Source organism: Arvicola amphibius, chromosome 9 (assembly GCF_903992535.2).
Source record: "Arvicola amphibius chromosome 9, mArvAmp1.2, whole genome shotgun sequence".
NCBI lineage: Eukaryota > Metazoa > Chordata > Mammalia > Rodentia > Cricetidae > Arvicola > Arvicola amphibius.
The window spans coordinates 78,473,776-78,493,959 of NC_052055.2; the positions used below are offsets into that span (position 1 = coordinate 78,473,776).

General features: G+C 38.6%; 1 protein-coding gene across 1 annotated transcript in view; it reads right to left on the minus strand.

The window, feature by feature from the left end:
* The window catches only part of Pkhd1 (PKHD1 ciliary IPT domain containing fibrocystin/polyductin), a 380,278-nt gene that overhangs the window by 224,581 nt on the left and 135,513 nt on the right, over window positions 1-20,184 (minus strand). The window contains exons 23-26 of the mRNA XM_038343811.1: window positions 17,967-18,047; window positions 7,361-7,571; window positions 6,808-6,965; window positions 4,261-4,452 (exon numbers count right to left, since the gene is read on the minus strand). Coding sequence (XP_038199739.1) covers window positions 4,261-4,452; window positions 6,808-6,965; window positions 7,361-7,571; window positions 17,967-18,047 — 642 coding nt within the window. The remainder of the gene's footprint in view (window positions 1-4,260; window positions 4,453-6,807; window positions 6,966-7,360; window positions 7,572-17,966; window positions 18,048-20,184) is intronic.

Genomic DNA, 20,184 nt, shown 5'->3' on the forward strand with positions numbered 1-20,184 from the left:
ATATGAAACTCTGTCCTTTGAGAAAAAACAAACAAACAAACCAGGAAATTGGGCAACTAAGGCCACTAGAACTTGAAGATAAAGCTAGTTGAAATCCAAGACACAAATGCTAGAAAGTGTTATCCATATACAAAAGACAAAATTTGGCCAAGCCAAAAAGCCACATGGCTATGAAAAATTCTACCTATTCAATGGCCTTTTTCAATATGGTAGAGCAGCCGTCAAGGCCTTATGTGGTTTCACTTGGAACATGTGATCAAACTGGACTCTTTGAATGTGGCTGACGGTGGAGGCTGACTGAGAAGCCAAGGACAATGGCGCTGGGCTTTGATTCTACTGCATGGACAGGCTCTGTGGGAGCCTTGTCAGTTTGGATGCTCACCTTCCTGGACCTGGGGGAAGTTGGGAGGACCTTGGACTTCCCATAGTGTAGGGAACCCTAACTGCTCTTTGGCCTGGAGAGAGAGGGAGTAGAGGTATGGGTGGAGGGGAGGGGAGGGAAGTGGGAGAAGAGGAGGAGATGGAAATTTTTAATAAAAAAATAAAAAATAATAAACCACCCTTGCATATGAAGTTGTGGCCAGTATTTCTGGATGAGAAATTTTTGTTTATACCTTGTCAATTGTTCTAGTTTAGCTTCCATTGCTGTGTTACATACTAGGGCCACAAGGAAATTGGGGATGAAAGCATTTGTTCTAGCCTACAGCTTCCATTCTGTCCCTGAGCAAGCCAAGGCAGAAACCACTGAGGAAGACACATACGGTACACATATGACCACTTGTCCAGGGACAGAGCCATGGGCTGCCAGATTGACAGAGATACTATCCTGTGCTCCACAACCGTAGCTGATAGTAGATGGTTATTTGTTGATGGGTCCAAGACATAAAGCATTCTTTTGGGTGGATGCAGAGATGGAGATAGTAAGGCAGAGCCATCACTGTCTTAAATGTCACTTCATTTCAGTAGAGTTGAAGCAGCTTCCCCTGTGTTTGCATAAACCTGGTTCTCAGGTCAGTTTTGAGTTTTGACTCTGCTACAGTGAATGCTGCCATTAACTGGAGACAGGTGGTACAAGTGTTGCTCTCTCTTATACTTCTTTTGAAGATCATATACATATGTGTATAGTATGCATGCACACCCTTTATGTACACACATATAAAACAGAACCTCATATTTACATGTACTGTTGAAAACTAAATAAAGTATGTTCTGATGTATGCGTAGAAATAGGGCATTTCTGACCAGGTGGCAGTGGTGTACACCTTGAATCCCAGAACTCAGGAAAAAGAGCCAGGTAGATCTCTGAGTTTAAGGCCAGCCTCGTCTACAGAGTGAGTTCCTGTATAGCCAAGGCTACACAGATAAACCATGTCTTGAAGAACAAAAAAAAAAAGAAAAGAAAAAATAGGGCATTTCTAAGGACTGAGTTATAAATTAAATTTATAATCTTATTTTTCTTATCTTAAAAAAACAAAATTTTAAAGTTATTATTCTTAGCACAGGTTTCTTTAAAAATGAACCTATTTTTATTATGGACAGTTTTTCCTCTTTTAAGTTTATAATAACATGCGCCATAGACTGTCTTAAAAATAATTTGTGTTGGTCAAGATAATACAGTTAAGAAGAATGAAGACTTGGAGGAAGAGTAAATGAATGGGGTTATGGAATATGATTATAGGAGACTGAAGATGATCAAAGTATATTTTATGCATGAATGAGATCTTATAAAGAAACCCATTAGTTTGCACGATTATTAAATTTGAATAAAAATGAATAGTCTATATCAGTCAAAATATATTAGTAAACTTTATAATTCCATTATGACTTTATCATATGAGTACTATGTAGTTGGTACAATATCTTTTGAAGATAAATCCCTGGAATAATCAGGTCTTATATCATGTAGGATTAATATAGAAAACTGTATATTGGCTCATAACTAACACTGAATGTATTTTGTAGATAATCTACAAAGTTATGAAGATAATCATTTGCTTTTGAAATACCAGTTCAAATTTGTGCTTCATTTTTCTTCTCAAGAAAAATAATAATTATTAGAAGTTTTAAATATTCTGCCCCCAAAAAGGAACAATAAAACACTCCTGTTGTTTTTTATTTAATTTTATTTTTTGAAAGCAATCTTTTTTATTTTACATAATAATCCCAGTTCCCTTCTCCTGTTCCCCCAACTTTCATCTACCCCACCTTCTGTCCATTCCTCAGAGAGGATGAGGTCTCCCATGGGGAGTCAACAAAGACTGTCACATCACATTAAGAAAGAATCAAGGCCCTCTCCCTGTATCTAGGCTGAGCAAGGTATCTGTCCATAGGAAATGGGCTCTAGAAAGCCAGTTCATGCACTAGGATTAAATCTTGGTCCCACTGTCAGTGGTCCCCCAAACTGTCCCAGCCATACAGCTGTCACACACTTTGAGAGGGCCTTGTCCAGTCCCATGCAGGTTCCCTAGCTGTCAGTTCAGAGTCAGTGAGCTTGCTCTTGCTTGGGTTAGTTGTTTCTGTGGGCTTCCCCACCATGGTCTTGAACCCTTTGCTCATATTATTACTCCTCCCTCTCTTCAGCTGGACCCCAGGAACTCTGCCCAATGCTTAGCTGTGAATCTTTGCATCTGCTTCCATCAGTTACTGGATGAAGGTTCTATGATGACAGTTAAGGTAGTCATCAATCTGATTGCAGGGGAGGACCAGTTCAGGCACCCTCTCCACTATTGCTTAGGGTATTAGCTGCGGTCATCCTGGTGGATTCCTGGGAACTTCCCTAGTGCTAGGTTTCTTGCTAACACCATAATGGCCCCCTCAATGAAGATATCTCTTCCCTTGCTCCCCATCTCTGACCTTCTCCCAGCTCATCCAACCAGATCCCTCATGTTTTCTCTCCCTTCCCCTTTTTTTCTCCCCCTTCCCTTCCATCCTTTTCCCTGCACCCCATGCTTCCAATTTACTTACCTGGAGATCTTGTCTATTTCCCCTTCTAGGAGGATCTATGTATGTTTCTTTCTTAAACTTCTCCTTTTTTTTAGTGCTGATTATCCCTTGCTTTATGTCTAACATCCACTTATGAGTGCTACATACCATGTTTGTCTCTTTAGGTCTGGGTTACCTTACTCAGGGTGATTTCTTCTAGTCTCATCCATTTGCCTCCAAGTTTCAAGCTGCTATTTTTTTTAACCACTGAGTAGTATGTACTCCATTGTGTAAATGTGCCACATTTTCTTTATACATTGTTCAGTTGAGGAGCACCTAAGTTGTTTCCAGATTCTGGCTATTATAAATAATGCTACTATGAACATAGTTGGGCAAACATCCTTGTTGTATGAATGTGCATCCTTTGGGAATATGCCCAAGAGCAAGAGTGGTTTTGCTGGGTCTTGATATAGACTGATTCCCAGTTTTCTGAGAAAACCACCTTACTGATTTGCAAAGTGGCTGTAGAAGTTTGCATTCCCACCAGAAATGGAGGAGTGTTCCCTTTAGTCCACATCCTATCTAGCATAAGATGTTATGAGTGTTTTCATATTAGCCATTCTGATAGGAGTAAAATGATATCTCAGAGTTGTTTTGATTTGCAATTCTCTTTATCTGTTAACTTGTATATTTCTAAAGAAAAGGGGAATAAAATTATGACAATTAGAGTGACATTTGGGGGACAGTATTGGCACAGTGTGGCGACCCAGGGTAAAAGTCTTAAGAACAACCTTTCCTTCTATGTATTCTATTAGGAACAAAACCACAGAAGCTTAGAAAGGTGGGGGCTTCTTTTGTTTCATCAATATATATTTATCATAATGAGTCCTCATTTAAGGGTAAATTGTAAGTATTTGGCCTGTAAAATCTGAATTTTCCCACAGCTTTATGTTGATTTTAGAGCAAAATATCTAGTTTCTTATAAGAATACAAAAATTTATACCTATAAATTAACTCATGAATAATCACTGCTTTCAGAAACACTGTCTGGATTTTTTTCCCAACTCTGAATCTCTATGAAAACATCACCTCCCTCAGAACACATTGAACCTGAACTGCTAGCACTTCCTCACATGTCCAAGCTGCTCTCTGGTGAGTGAGTGCATCTCTGAATTTAATAAGCTCCGCGTGAGATTAATTTAGGTACTAAAGTTTGGAAAGTATACATATAACCTATAAGCATTTATAAATCTCTGAATTCATCTTTCTGACACATCACCAGTATTGTACCATCAACAGAGAAGAAGAAACTGGGAAGATGGAGACGTGGTCTCTTACCTCTCAAAGCTCCCACCAAGGTGAGTGAGCTTGGATGCTTACGGAAGGCCTGCCCCAGGTCTCGAAACTGCACTCCCTTCAGCTTGACCAAGCTGGGCTCCTCTGGGAAGGACTGAATGATTACTCTGGCGCCCAGATCCCTGGTTCCCAGCATTTTCTCACTCTTATAATACAAACAGTGCTTTAGGTTACCTGAAACACACAATGATGTTCAGGAGAGACTTCTAATAATGCTTCTAGACAAATCTCTATGTGCAAAGTTCTATGGCTACACAGGCAAACCATTCAACTATCATCTTTCACTGTTTGTGATTTCTTCCTGTGGATTGTTTAAATAGATCAAATAACTAAAATATGTTATTACCCCTTGCTCTCTTATATCTGGAGATGCTCCCCTCTCCATGCCCCACCCATGCAGACATAATCACCTTAATTCCTATCAGAAAGAGGCAGATTACAACCCCCAAGCCAAATACACTGGTTTTGATTTAAATGCAAAAGATAACCTGTAAGAAAGGTGAAATAAAATGGATTTTTCATATTTGATAATTCTTGGGGAAGTTATGAGAACTGAATCCTACATAGCACCTTATAGTCTTTAGGAGCCCAATTGGGTTTCCCTTAAGTATTTGTTTGATGATTTTAGCAAAAATGTCTTCAGTGAAAGGAGAGAGGGCTCAGAAAAGTTCTACCAATCTGTGTCTCCAGCTATCTTCCTGCTAAGGACAGAAAAGTGGCCTGTACCGAATGCTCAACTGCCATTGCTACAGTGCTGAGAAACCAGCACTCAGAATATTTTCTGCGGACATGCAGCATTTGATAATGGGAAAGAATCTCAAAATGCTGAGGTCATCTTCAGAATTGATTCGGTATCAGTCATATTACCTTGCAGTCCATACTCAGAAGAAGCAAAGTCAACTAAATTCAGATATACTCACTGTTCTAATTTCCTTTCCTTTGCTGTAATAAACACGTGGCCAAAAGCAGTTTAAGGAAAGAAAAGTATTTTATTTTTTATTTCCTGTCCACAATCCATCCTTAAGGAAAGTCAGGGCAGGCACTCAAGCAGATACCGTGGAAGAACAAAGATTACCAGCTTGTTCTCCACTTCCTACTCAGGTAGCCTTCTTCTACAGCCCAGACTCACCCACATAGACATGGTGCTGCCCACAGTGGGCTAATCTTTCCCGTGTCAATCTGCAGTCAAGACAGTCTCTCACAGAAATGATCAAAAGTTTATCCAATATTGGTAGTTTCTTAAATGAGGTCACTTCTTCGCAGGTGAAAGGAGGTTCTTCTGTCCAGCTGACAACAAAGATTAACCAGCTCACCTACATGGCCTTCTGCATTGCTGCACTGGGGTTAATATTAATAACTCAATAACCAGCAAAAGAGGCGGCAGTAGTTCAAAATAATGTGTCACTGTCTGGTGAATTGCAAAGTCTAATCCTTCGAAGAATTGACCTATAAGCAGTAAATGAAGAGATGATGTGTGTTTTATGTTTTGGACAATTGTGATCCTGATTTGGTGAAAGTTTGAAGGTGGCAATCAGTTCTAACACACTTTTATCCAAACATTTTTTTTCTTCTTTCCAAATTATATATTTGTTAGTTGATGACTCAGTGAGGTCCTGCTCATTCTCCACAATTAATAATCCCTTACATCACAACACTGTGTATAACTGCACCTCTATGTACATATCTCTGAAATATTTAACTCTAGCCTTGATGTTTCTATCAGGGTCCAGACACTGTCAGATATCTCTGCTCAATTGCTGGCCTGCCTTCTCAGTTTCAATGTGTGCAAAATTAAACTTCTATTCACCACTATGCCCCTATCCCAAAACCTTCTCTTCTTCCCATCACAGTAAAAGCCTCATCATCCATCCACGGCTCATGCCTGGAAGTCATCCTTGACACCCACAGCATCCTGGACCAAAGTTGACAAATGATATCTTCACAGCATGTGAAAGCCTCATAATCTACAGTCTGGGAAACCAAAACATAACCTCCTAAACTAACCATCCCTGAAATAGATGTTTAATAGGCACATCAGTGTGATTCAGTGCCTGTTATTCTACCAGAAGATAAATTGGCTCCTTTACTCCTTTACCTAGAGTATACACTAGGTCACTCGGAAAACAAACCCCCAAAGAGAGGAGGTACAAATCTAATCAATGAGAATGAACTGCCCAAGCCTATGATTCTGGAATCATGGTTTTCTTGAGACTCTTGGGAGAAGCCTGGGATTAAAGAAATCATTATGGCATCCCAACTTTCCAGGTTTAATTCATTAATGCAAGTTTTCCCAGGCCAAATCATTAAACTATTTCCTTTGCCTTTTGTCTGTTTCTTTTACTTATAAGTGGGGAAAGAGATGAAGTGACAAGCTGTCAGGAGGATTCTGAAAAAGTGCAGAGGGATATAGACTCTCAAAAGACGAACATGTGTTCTAATGCAGAAGACCAACCACGATCCCACCACATATTGCTACGCAGTGAGAACTCTTATTCACTCTTAGGGTTTTCCATCAATCTGCATTTATACCTTCAGCAGCATTGACCTCCTGGCAGGAATGGAGGTGTTTTACCCTCTCCAGAGTAAGATTTCCTTGGATGACAATGTTCCTGCTGAGAAGAGCCACAGTAGCCTTCAAAATATGATTCTTTCCAGCTACCCAGTTCTCTGTGATGTTGTAAGAGTATCTGAAAAAAAAAGAACAAGAGTGGAAGATGCACTTGAGAGCATCATTCTACATCTTATTAGAAATAGTAAATGGATTCTTCTTTGGGGAGTGTCTATTTCTTCAGAAACTCAAATACCCAAGAATGAGTCCTATATACATTTGTAAAACACACCGTGTACAGTATTGAGAATTACATACTGACCATGTTCCAAGGCAGAAATTCTAGGGTCCCACTAAGGAAAGCATTCAAGAAATATTCATCTTCATAACATCCAAGCTTTATTATTTTGTTTTCCAGATGTCCAGCACTATTTAACACTAACGTATCTCATCAAGAGATAAACGTCCAGAGGCCAATTTGTGTAGACCTCATCTTCCCCCGCTGTAAACCTATCCATGCTGAAATTTGAGTACCTCAAGGGAGTCCTGAGATGGAGTTGTGCATTGTGCACAGTTTCCACAACAACAACCTCTTCCATTGATCTGGTGCCTGCAACACTCATCCCACTGATGATAACAGCCTCATCCCCAGGGCACCAGTCCACAGCTTCCTCCAGAACCAAAGTTGTGTCTCCTGCACATGCAGTGGCTCGAAGATAGGTGACAGTCACTTCTGGAACTGCACCTAAAGTTGAGAGGAAACTTGTTTCAATACTTTAGTTGTTAATAAAAATACGATTTTATAGGAGGTGCTTGTACAAGCAGCCAAGGATAGAGAAGTGAGATGGAAAATAGGAGCTGCCACTAGATAAAATTTACATGTGAGCTAGTCTTAACATAGAGAAGTACATCAAGGTGGGCTTCAGTTTTCTCAGTCACATCAAGAAGTAGAAACTTCCGGCATGGGGTTTAGGATGACTTATGAGATGCAGGTTAATGAAGTATCAAGGGCAGAGATCAGGGTTTACTCTTTCCTTCCCTGTATCACTTTGTGTTTGGAAAAATGAACTTTTACTTCACTCTTATTTTAGAAGTGAGAAAGTAGGTGCTTTATTCTACTGTAGGAGTCCATAATTCATTTATAACACGAAGGGTTTAACCCACAAATGCTGTGAGCAGAGTAGGCTGCTTTAGAAAAGTCATCCTAGGACTTTGTGTGTTAATTGATCCCTTTGAACTAAAACTGACTGCATCTCGGATCAGACTGTCAAGCAGCCTAAGCAGGAAGACTTGTGACTCAACATGGCTTAGTGTGCACAGCACTCACGTACCCTGATCACACTCCCCATACCAAGTGCATATGCCCTTAACTATCAAAGATTTAAGAACGTCATTTACTTCACCATTTACACTGGGATTTTCCAACAGAGGTCAAGCCAAATTTTTAAAGGCATTATCTGAAACAATAGTTGAGAAAATGCATTGCTTACTCCCCACGCCTTCCCCTTTTCCTCAGTTCATCCCCCTTCCTCCTCTGCAATAGATCATCATTTACCTTTAGCCCACAGCAAGTTGCTGTCCTCCCCGGCTGCACTGAAGTAAAGTAATAATACTTGAATTCCTAACTGCAGGGGTTGCCGACAATAAATCATTTTCAAATTATTTTAAACTTTCCTCTTTATTTATTTGTCTGTGTGTGCACAGACACTTGTACCAACCATGTTGTTCTAGGCTGAGAAAGGTCCTTGGGTTAATGATGTAATTTCTAAAGTTTACCAAGGCAATAATTTTATCTTAAAAAACATTTACAGAGTTCAAAATTTCTAATTATAGGGCAGGTGGAAATTAAGGCATAAATCATCCCCAAAAGAAAATAATTTTAATTTTATTCCTTGTTTGTATATCTTAACCCTTGGGAATCATAAAATGAAATAAAGCTTATTTATTTGTATATACATATATGTGAATGTCTCTAACCTGTTCTTTATTGGCTACATACAAGGCTATGTATCAAATATAGAGCACAAACACATTGTGATGTTTGTTACTTGTGTCACAAAGAACCAAAAGTGAAGACAAGAAGGCATATTTCCCAGCTAATCATTCTTACAAGCAATGATCAAAGGCTGGAGAGATGGCTCAGTCATTAAAGACTAGGCACACAACCAAAAATAAATACTGGTCGAGTCAAGATGAACAAAGAAACCAAGAAAATTTTAAAGTGCATATCTAATTATTCATATAAATTCATGTCCTTTCAAATATTGACAGTCTTCCTTTCTTGAAATTACAAAAATTATTGCAATTTTAAATTGTAATTATAAATTTATAGTTTTTTATATAATTATAAAGTAATTATTTTACAAAACAAAATAACATTGAGTTCATTTAATGTTGGTCATTTACTGGTGGTGGCCAGGATTTCTACTCTTGTATACCCAGTGAGATGCCATTGGAGAAAATATTTTTTAGCACGTTGTTATCAATTGTTGATAGCTTCTGGGTTGATAGCTTCTGGGTTAGAGACAAGGACTGGTGTCCATGTTGGCTATCAGCACTGGGCCCCATCTACTTGGACTTGTATGGGTTTTATGTATGCTTTCTCTGAGTCTGTATTTACACAAGCCTTTTGTGTCTGGAAGACAGTTTTCTTGGTATCTCCCATACCATCTTTGGCTCTTAAAATCTTTGCACCTCCTATTCCTCAGAGTTCCCTGAGCCCAGAAGGGAGGGATTTAATGGAGACATCCCATGAAGGGCTGAGCATTCCAAGGCTGCTCACTCTCTACACAGTGCCTGTTGTGGGCCACTGTATTAGTTTACAGGAGGAAGCTTCTCTAATAATGGCTTAGTTAGGGTTTCTATTGCTGGGAAGAGACGCCATGACCACAGCAATGCTTATAAAGGAAAACATTTCACTGGGTCTAGCAATTCAGAGGCTTAACCTGCTGTATTGAGAGTTTTCAACGAAGCAAAATTATTTTATAACACTCTCTTTACAAAAGTATTCTCTCCGTGTATGACTAAGATATAAAACCTGAACACATTCTGAGCCCCAGCCTCTTACTTTCTTTCATCTACAGCAGATATCGTCCTGTTTGTGAGCTACAATCATTTAAACTCGAGATGTCAGAATGATTATTACAACAATCAATTAAGCTAGACCTTCTGCAAATTGATCTTATTCTAATAATTTCTTATCACATGCTTATGAAAGATTTTGCTGAATCACTTTTGACCAATCTCTTTGTTGGCTCACCTGTAGTCCCTCTCTCCAGACACCATTAACAAAGCCCCAAACTCTTTCCTTAACTCCCCATTTCTCTCCCAGTAGACCCTGCTCTACAGTTTCTGACTTCGTAAGGATATTTCTATCCCAAGAAATTCATTTCCTAACCTGGTTTCATTTAATAGCCTCATTCCTGCCTCTCCCTCATTGTCAGCTCTATCCCCCGCGATCTTCCTAGCAGCAACCCGTCTGAAAGAGATCCCTGCCTAACTCTTCCATGGAGTTTCAGAGACCCCTTCAGCTACCTGCTATTCTTTACCTCTTTCTACATACTCCTTAGAGTAACATAGGATATTTGATGGGGCAATTAGTGAGCACATCAAGGGTTTTTAAGTGTGCATAATCAAAACTGAGTAGTGGGTAACCCATTTATGTGAATTGTTTTGTGTGAGAGAATACAATAGTATAAAGGAGTAAATAAGAAAAGCAAGGATTACAGTTATGACACAGCATGTACCAGATCCGAGCCCTTCTCTACCCATATAGACTACACATATCCATATTGAGCCTAAGATGAATAGGAAAAGGCTCTCGAGAGCACTTTATATCTGATGTTCTCTACCTGAGATTCTCTGGGGACAACAGGCTGCATTCTTTAGAGTGATTATTGTTGACCATAAAGCAAGCCTCCAAGACCTCATGGATATTTGAGCTCTGTGCAGTAATTTGTCAGATTACTGATGTGGGATTGCCCTCTGCATACCATTGGTTAATAAAAAATATGCTTTTGGCCAATGGCTTAACAGAATATAGCCAGGCTGTAAAAGATACAAAGAGAGAGTAGGTGGAGTCAGTGAGATGCCATGTAACTGCCAGAGAGGAAAGACGGGAGCCACCAGCTAGAACCTTGCCAGTAGGCCACAAGACTCATGGTAAAATATAAATAGGAATGGGTTCATTTAAGATGTAAGAGCTTGCTAGGAATATGCTAGGGCCATTGGCCAAACAGTGTTATAATTAATACAGTTTCTGTGTGAACAGTTTGGGTCAGAGCAGCAGGGAAACAAATGAGTGGCCTCAGACTACACATTGCCACACCTCTCTTCTGTCTAGTATTGACACAACTGTGACTAGATCTCTAGTGTTGCAGTTAGCTGTCTGTCTCACCCACTAAACGTTGCAGCAAAAGCAACACACATGTTGTTCATTATAACAACATCAAAGTCATTCACAGTGTCTGGCACATAGTAGATACTCATAAAACATACTGTGCACACACACACACATATACATAAATGTTGTGATATATAGGTATGTGCTTATATGTGTGTATATCACATATGACATGTATATGTCACACTGCATATAGTATGAAACATATATATGGCATGTGTGGTTTATACATGTATATATTTATAATATATGCATATGTATATTTTAAAATAAGATACATGGAAGCAAGCACCTCAAACTTTGAACATCAACTCAATTAGGTTAGACTCTGTGCCATGAAAAGGGCATTATTATGCTTTATTATGCAAAGAGTACTCTCCCACACCTTGGATGGGAAAAATAAAAACCTCTACCTTTGGACACTTACGTCCAGTATTCTTAGGGTATCTAACAACAGCAGGGCGATCTCACACTCCTGAATACAAAGCAATGACAATGGCATTCAAAGCAAGAAGAAACTGGCATGAAAGGTGCCTTATGGTGAGCACAGTCGACAAACTCATTTGCTGTCTTCTCATGCTGTTCATAACAAGTGGGAGTGTGGGGGTTAAAAGCAGTATGTACTGAGAGTTTGAGGAGGCAGCCAGTACCATGTTTGTGTCATCACCAATGAAATATCTACAAGCTGAGCAGATTCAAGGAGGCTTCTGGAAGCCAAGGCAGTTACTAACCTATAGCCAGTACCATGTTTATCATCACTAAATCATTCTGTAGTTGTTACAGCTGTTAGAACCTTGCCACCCACATCAGCAGGTGGCACCACGGATGCCCAGCTACTAATTTGTTTTGCATTTATGGATGTTCCATTCCAAACACAACTGGACACAGGGTTAGCATTCAATTCACAGTTCCTAAAATATCTGTTCTAAATGTTGTCTTCTAAGCAATTACTTATAAAATGTAGCAAACATATACATGAGTGAACATGCTATATGCAATATATAACGAGCATAAAAATAATACATTTATTGAAGAATTAGAACAATCCTAAATTTTCTTTTTCCATGGGAATTTCAGCTGTCCATTAGACATAGACCAGAGTTACAATTGGAGTCTCAATTGGAGGATTGCCTCCATTAGGTTGGTCTGTGGGGGTTTTTTGTCACTGATTGATTTGAGAGGGCCCAGTCCAAAGTTTATAGTTGCCAACCCTGAGCAGGTAGCTCCTAGGCTGTATAAAAAAAGCAGACTGAGCACAAGTCAAAGGGAACAAGCCAGTAAGCAACATTCTCCTGTGGTCTCTGCTTTCTGGTTCCTGCATTGTTCCTGACTTGACTGTGACAAAAGATGTGTTGTGACCTGGAAGTTCAACAAACTGAATCCTTTCTTCCCCAAGTTGCTTTTGACTGTGGTGTTTGTCACAGACACCAAAAAGAAAAGACTCAATGCTGAGCAATTATTTTTCTTTCTGAAGTAAGGGCAAATATATCATTGCTGTGATTTCCTTTTTAGTTTTTTATTATCATTATTATTGTTTTAATAGATTTTATTGGTAGAAAACCACAATTTCGCCTGGACATGATTACAAAACAATGAGATATCAATTCTGAATTCTGAACCTGGGACTTCTAAATCTGGGACCAAAAAACTAGATGGGTAACACAGTTCTCTGCCTCTGATAGAACCATATATCAACTGTACAGAATTAGACTGGCTTCTCTAAACACCATATGTATTACTTTGTAAATGTTATTTGTGCAAGGTAAGTCGGCTGAGCCCCTGGCCAATAGAGCACCACACACTTCAAATGTGCACTATTTTCTTCATTGAACTTCTGAAACCCACATTGGGCAGCTCCTGTACTGTACCACAAATCAAAGGTTATGTAAAAATACAGCTTAGAAAGATCAGTGATTTATAAATATACTTAAATGACGAAGCCTGTAATTTAATACAATGTCTAACCACATTGGGCTTTCAATGTTGACCTGCTAAGCAACCAACTATTCATTTTCTCCCACTAATGACTTCTCATAATTGTACTTCCTACCAATTATTGTCCAAGCAATTCACTGTCATTCATCTGTAATTATGTAGCCCCGGAGAACCACTTTTACCAAATTGGCATGGGAAGAAAGAAAATAACCTTCATGGATTGACACACTTAAAACTCACTAATTGTCCTCTGTTTGTTTTATAGGACTTAAATCTTTATTCTAAGAGAATAACTAACAAGTCTTCAAAAAAAGATGGAAAGGAGGTAGAGAGAGGGGGAGGGAAGGAAGGAAGGAAGGAAGGAAGGAAGGAAGGAAGGAAGGAAGGAAGGAAAAGGATATAAGGAAGATATACTAGGTGATATATAGATGATAGATAGATGATAGATAAATAGATACATAGATACATATATAGACAGACAGATCGATTTCACCTGTTAAAACAATGTTCACATCATAACAGAAACAGGAAAAAAGATCAACTATAAACGTTCTCAATTATACACAAGCTGTTTCCCCCTAATTTCTGCATGCATCTTCCCTATAACACTAAATGTTTCCTTTCCTTCCTTGTTGGTCTGTCGCTGTGAAGGCAAACATAAAACAGATAGATTCTTTTCCCCAATGCTAACTCTCAGTGTGAGAAATACAGAAACGAATATCAAAAGTGTATCATGCCAAGCTTACGATAAAAGGACACCCAGAATTGACCACTGCACAAACAAAGAATCCCCCACAAGGAAAAGGTTGGCTGGTTCTGAAAATGTTACCCAAAAGAGTAATATTATTAACTATGCTGAGTTTTGAAGAATGAGCCAAATTTGCCCAGATAAAGTGAGCACCAAAACTATTTTTTTCCTGTACCATTCCTTCTGTCTGTGATAATCACTCTATAATGTCCCCCTTATATTAAGGCAAACCTAGGTAGGACATAAGCATCTCTGTGCCATATGTCCACTATGAGCCTTCTGCTTTCAGTGGTCATGGGGGAGAAGAGAGGATGCACCTGCAGGAAAGAGAAAGGTAAGCCAGAAAAGCCCTCTGACTATGCTTTCCAGTTATCTGCAACCACAGCAGATCAGTCAACATGTCCACAATACATTGAAAGGGAGTGCAGACTAAGTCTCTCCCAGTGCTAAGAGCCCTGCTGTTCTTTTGCCAGAAGAGTTTGGAATAAAACTAACCACGGTGTGAAGATAGTAAAATTAGTTCTAGTTCTCTGCAAAGATAAAAGATAGCTTTCTCTGTGCAAAAAAAAAATTATAGCTTTTTTACTTTGATTCAAAGCAAGCACCATAAAAGAAACAGTGTGTAGTGATATCATCGGAAATACCTGGACCTTTATTTTACCTCCTATGAAGGTTTCAGCCACTTCTACCAGCACCAGGATTTAACCACAAAATGCCTTTGAAACATCCTTCAATCAGACACACAAATCCTACATGGTTTCTGTGAAATGTCACAAAAGACCTCTTTTACCAATTTCTTTTCTTTTTTTATTGTTCCCAAGCTATGTCAAATTCACATGCAGCATTACTTGGATAGATAAGCATTTTGGTAAGAATCTGGGTAGGTTTATACCATCAATTAGAACGTCAGTGAGGATTAGGAGGAAGAACTTTGAATAAGATTTATACTTAGAATAAAAATAAGCATATCATTTTAAAGTACAAATACTGAGTTGAGGAAGGTAATGAAATAGCTCATAATCTTCTATGATATATTAATGTATGTCTTTTTTACTCCTTTTTGTATTTATATGTTAACAAAATTGTATGTTTTAGCAATACTCTAATTCTGCACATATCTTTCCTTTGAACTTGTATTATTTCATTAAAAAATAATGATTATACTACGGCTTTAGTGCTGGGCTTCCACAGAGAAGTACACACCACCCTCGCTCCTCTCGTCTCTGTTTTGTGGCTTCATGTATCCAATAAGATATTTGATCTCTTTGATCAAAGACTGCCTTCTCTTGCAGATGCACTTAAATGTGTTCAGGTTGGGCTGACTGTAGACTGCCTTCTCTTTCAGACCTTGTTTTTCATCTTTAACTCTTTACATTAACGGGTATGCACCGCTCACTCCACCCTCTTCTCCTGACACAGTCTGACAACTGATATACTGTTAGGCTCCTTATTTCTCAACTTCGTGACCAGTTTCTCCTGCTTTCTTGTGCATCTGCCTTCTTCAGGACAGTTCTAGGCTGTGAGACAGAAAGACAAGGGGGAAGAGCAGCTAGAATTAGAGAGCCTGTGCTGGGTAGAGTCAAGGCAGGATTTGGGACTCATTCTGTTACTGTTAATGATGAGGTATCGTCCATCAGATTAACTTAAAGTAGAATAAGGTTCTCCAACTTCTTCAGATACGTTCCTTTCACTGCTTATTTATAAGGGAGTAATCAGTTTGGAGGACCAGACCTGGGAAAAGGGGTTTAGAAAGGAAAAGGGAAATCTGGTTGGTTTCTATTCAAATTTTTGAAAGATGGCCAATTAGACACATAGTCTGAGGAAGCAGGCTTCTTATCAGAGCAAAGAGATGTGGCATGGGAACAAAAGGTCACAAGTGCCATCTAGCAAGTCACACTCTCATTTGTCATGGTTTTCAAGTCATGTATACCCAACATGATATCAAACTCCTTTGGGTCCATTTTCTTTAACATACAACATGTCTCTGAAAAAAATATCATCCTTAAAGTGGTCCAAGGCACCGGCAACCCATCCAGTACTGGTCATTTGGAAATGAAGCCCACTTAATCCTGTCATCAAAGGGCCTTCAGACTTACTGTTCTTGACCACTTCAAGGTTGCCACCTAAAAGACTATCTCATCCCTCATCTCCCCAGCTCATCTGGTGGAAGAAGTACATCAGCCGGGCGGTGGTGGCGCACGCCTTTAATCCCAGCACTTGGGAGGCAGAGGCAGGCGGATCTCTGTGAGTTCGAGGCCAGCCTGGTCTACAAGAGCTAGTTCCAGGACACGCTCTAAAACTACAGTGAAACCCTGTCTCGAAAAACCAAAAAAAAAAAAAAAAAAAGAAGTACATCAATGATACATTAGTGTTTACTGCTTAGCGCACTGACCATAGGTCATATATGAGGTTTCCAAGGTGCCTCTGTGGGTTATAATAACACTATTCCTGGTAAGCATCATGGCTGAAACTATTACAGCCCCCACTGCTGCTGCCACTGATACAAAAGCCAAAACTGGCAGGCATTGAAGCCCCTGACATCTGGGTGACCACAGGTCTTGTGACAAAGATGAAGAAGACAAGGGCTCATTGAGGAACCAACATTTAAGATCTGTAGAAAAGCAGAAGAGTTTAACCTCTTTTTATCTTCTTAAATTCTCTTTATACCATATAGTAGGAACACATTTTTTTTGCAGTAATGGGGATTGAAGTTAAGGCAGTAACCACACAAGGCAAGAGCTATAGCCCAACACTGGGAACACAGTTTTTAATCTCGTGGTTTTAAAACTCAGAATTCTGAAGGTAATTCCACTGAAACAAAGGAGGGTTGTCATTGTTCCTTCATTTTATAAATTCTGAGAAGAAAATAAAACTCCATGGTATTTATAGTTTCTAACAGCCATGTGCAGTATTTGACTTATAACTCATTTGTCCATATTTAAAACAATCACTCATATCCATTCCCATCATCACTTTCCCTTCTCCTCCAGCTTCTCTCCTATAACCTTATAATTGCCACTATGACTAATAATTTCTACCTGGATAATTTAGAATAGTGTGCACATCTAAAGATCTTCCATTTAAACACATCTGTCCGTCCGATCTTCACACTCATATTTATTCTTTTGAGACAATCCCATATTTTGTAGCCCGGACTAGCTTCCAACCTATGTGAGCCACCATATCCTCCTTTTGCCAGATAAAGCAACCAGTATTAATGAGTTCTGACAGTTGTGATATAAATACAATTAAGGCTTATGTTCAGATTATTATAATTACATTTATGAATAGTGTTCAGAAAATTATTAGCCATTGGAGGAAAACAGATAATGGGTGAAGAAACAGACTCAATAAAATCTGTATGAATTAAAGCAGAGGTCAGCAACCTTTTTCTGAAAGAACTGGGTATTCAAAGCTCTAGTGTTTACAACCATGTTATCTGCAGCATAACTACTCGTTTCTGCTACCGTCCTTCAAAGTCACCATAGATAAAATCTCAACAGACAGGGGTCACTGTGCTTCAACAAAATTGTTCTAAGAGAACAAAGAATGGAGCAGATTTGGCCATAGGTCATAATCTTCTAAACCTATTTAAATATGTAATGTGGAAAGAAAATAATTAAAAAAAACATTAAAAGATCAGAGAATTTAGTAGGGAAATGCACATTGTTTCTTCTATATGAAGGAGTTTCTAAACACAAATCTAAGCAAGAATTATACAGAAAAAATGTCTTTAGAGTTGCTATTATAAAGAACATTAAATCTCATTAAATCCTGAAGAGTATGTAACAAAATGGAGAAAGAGCATTAACAGGTAATTTATGTTTTTGTCAAGAGTATTACATAGGGGAATGTAGAAACAATGCTCCACTGGGGATCACAATGTATCTTGAAATGATTAAATTGAGAAGATTGTTCCAGAACCCATAGGCTCAAGAAGACTTACCCCTGTGTGTCTTTCTAGCATAGGTAAATAATCAGCTATATGTGCAAAAAGCAGAAAGACTTTATGTGCCTCCTCTGCCCATGAAAAAGACGGAATAAACTTTAGTTACCTTTCCTTCCAGGCCCCCATTTCATCATTTCTAAAATGAAAGCAATAGTCTTAATCCCAGCCTTTCGTGCGTCACGGAGCCCTGAGAGGTAGATGAGAGGAAAGGGGGTGAGCCAGCTTTGAAAACTGCGAAGTGCCAAGATGGAAGGAAAATCCAATTTCAAGAAATGCTGAATATAATACCCAATTCCTCCTTCTCCATGACCAGGCCATTAACAGTGCTTTGATGATGCAAATGGAAGGATGCTCTTTGAAAGAGGGATGCTGCCTTTGTAGGTTCCCATTCCCTTAACTAGCTTCAGTCCTTTTGATACTTACAAGTGTAAAAGCGTACCAATATTAACCAGCCAATAAACTAAAAGAAGATGCTCCTGGAGAGTGATGATGGCCCAAGATGAGGGTAACATCTACAGCAGACAGGGCATGACAGCTAGAAAGACATTTTGTACTTTCCCATGGGAACAACGAGAAGTTACGAAGAGTTTCAAACATCAACATGATTAAAAAAAATTATGTTTTGAAAAGATTGTCTTGGCCCCAGGGCAGAGAATGAACTGGAGAGGTTATAAGAACAGCAACTAAAAGCTATATTAGCACCAAAATAAGCTAAGGTGACAGTAATAGGAGTGTGCAGAACACGGATTCACAAGTTGTTCAACAATAATACTTAGTAAAGGACAAAATGATAATATAAGAGCTATTAAGAATGGCAATCAGGATTCTGACTGGCAGAAAAATTAACAATCCTGTATCCATTTTAGATTAATAATGAGGCAATTTCACCAAATCCAATTGCAGCTACATAACAAGAATAAGAATATGAACATGTATTGAATACTTAGTTGTTTGATTCCTGCCGACTTGAGTCATATTTTATGTGTCTTATTGGTTTTGTCTCATGTAATAGCATGATGAAGAATGTTTTAGCATCAATTCTACACATAGACGGTAAAACACTTAGGAGGTGACATTTTGAGTTTCATCATCTAGTTATTGATAGAGTTGGGATTTGAACCCATAAAGTCTTGTAGAGTTCAGGCTTGATCACTGAAGATGACTAAGTACTCAATTTCTTTTTTCTTATTGATTTTATTGAGCTATAATTTTTTTCTCTGCTTCCCTCCCTTCAACTCCCCTTCAACCCACTCCCATGATTCCCATGCTCCTAATTTTAAGGACTCAATTTCTAAGCAAAGTCTAGCTCATTGGGGGGAAAAAGTCATTCTGCCACATACTATAGGAAGACATCAAGTGCCTTCTTAGATTGCAGTCTATAATAATATTAGAAAGCCATTTGTCAAAAGTGAAGTGCAAATTAGTGATTGTGATGTATAACTTTATATTTTAACTTGTTTGGACTACAGAGTACCCAGACATCAGTCAAATACTATTCTGGGAGTATCAGTGAAGGTATTTTCTAGGTAAGATTAAAATCAAAACTGGGCAATTCAATAAAATTAATTGCCTTTGACAATGAGAGATAATTAAGATCCAGGAAACTCCTTGATACATAAATGCAGACTCTGATTATATCTTATCTTGCCTTCAGACTCAGAATGAGCTCTCAGCATTTGGCTCATTCATCTGCCATCTCTTCAGCTATAACTTATGCCATCAGTTTTCCTGATTCTCGTGCTCTTGAACGTGAATAAGGAATTGTACATATCAGTTCTTCTTACTCTCCAGTTGCTAATGTCTTCAAGCTCCATAATGAAATGGTTTAGTACCCAAGAAAACTGAGTACTACATTGGGTTACCAATCCATGAAGAATATTATAAAACGAATAAATTTAGAAATACAGGAAAGACTCAAATACTGCTTTTGCTACTTTAGTCTACCAATAATTAAATTTTCAGGAGGAAGTAGCTCACAGGTAAATATATATATATATATATATATATATATATATATATATATATATTTCTTACTTGAGAACTACAATCCTAGTTTACCTTCCCGGGAATATGAATATGCTCCTATATAACTGATATTTGTAACATCATAACAATAATTCTGCTTGTTGCATAAAATAAGAATGTCGTTGTCATTTGCTGAGTGACAGTCATGGCTCTCCTCCCCTTTCCAATCCCTCAATTATAGAAAGAGATGTGGTATTGCTATGGACTAGGAAATTCTTGTCACAGTCCCAGGTATAGGAAGATTCATGAGACTAAATAAAGGATTCTTTTTCTTCTACTCTTTCTCACCTCATAGGTAT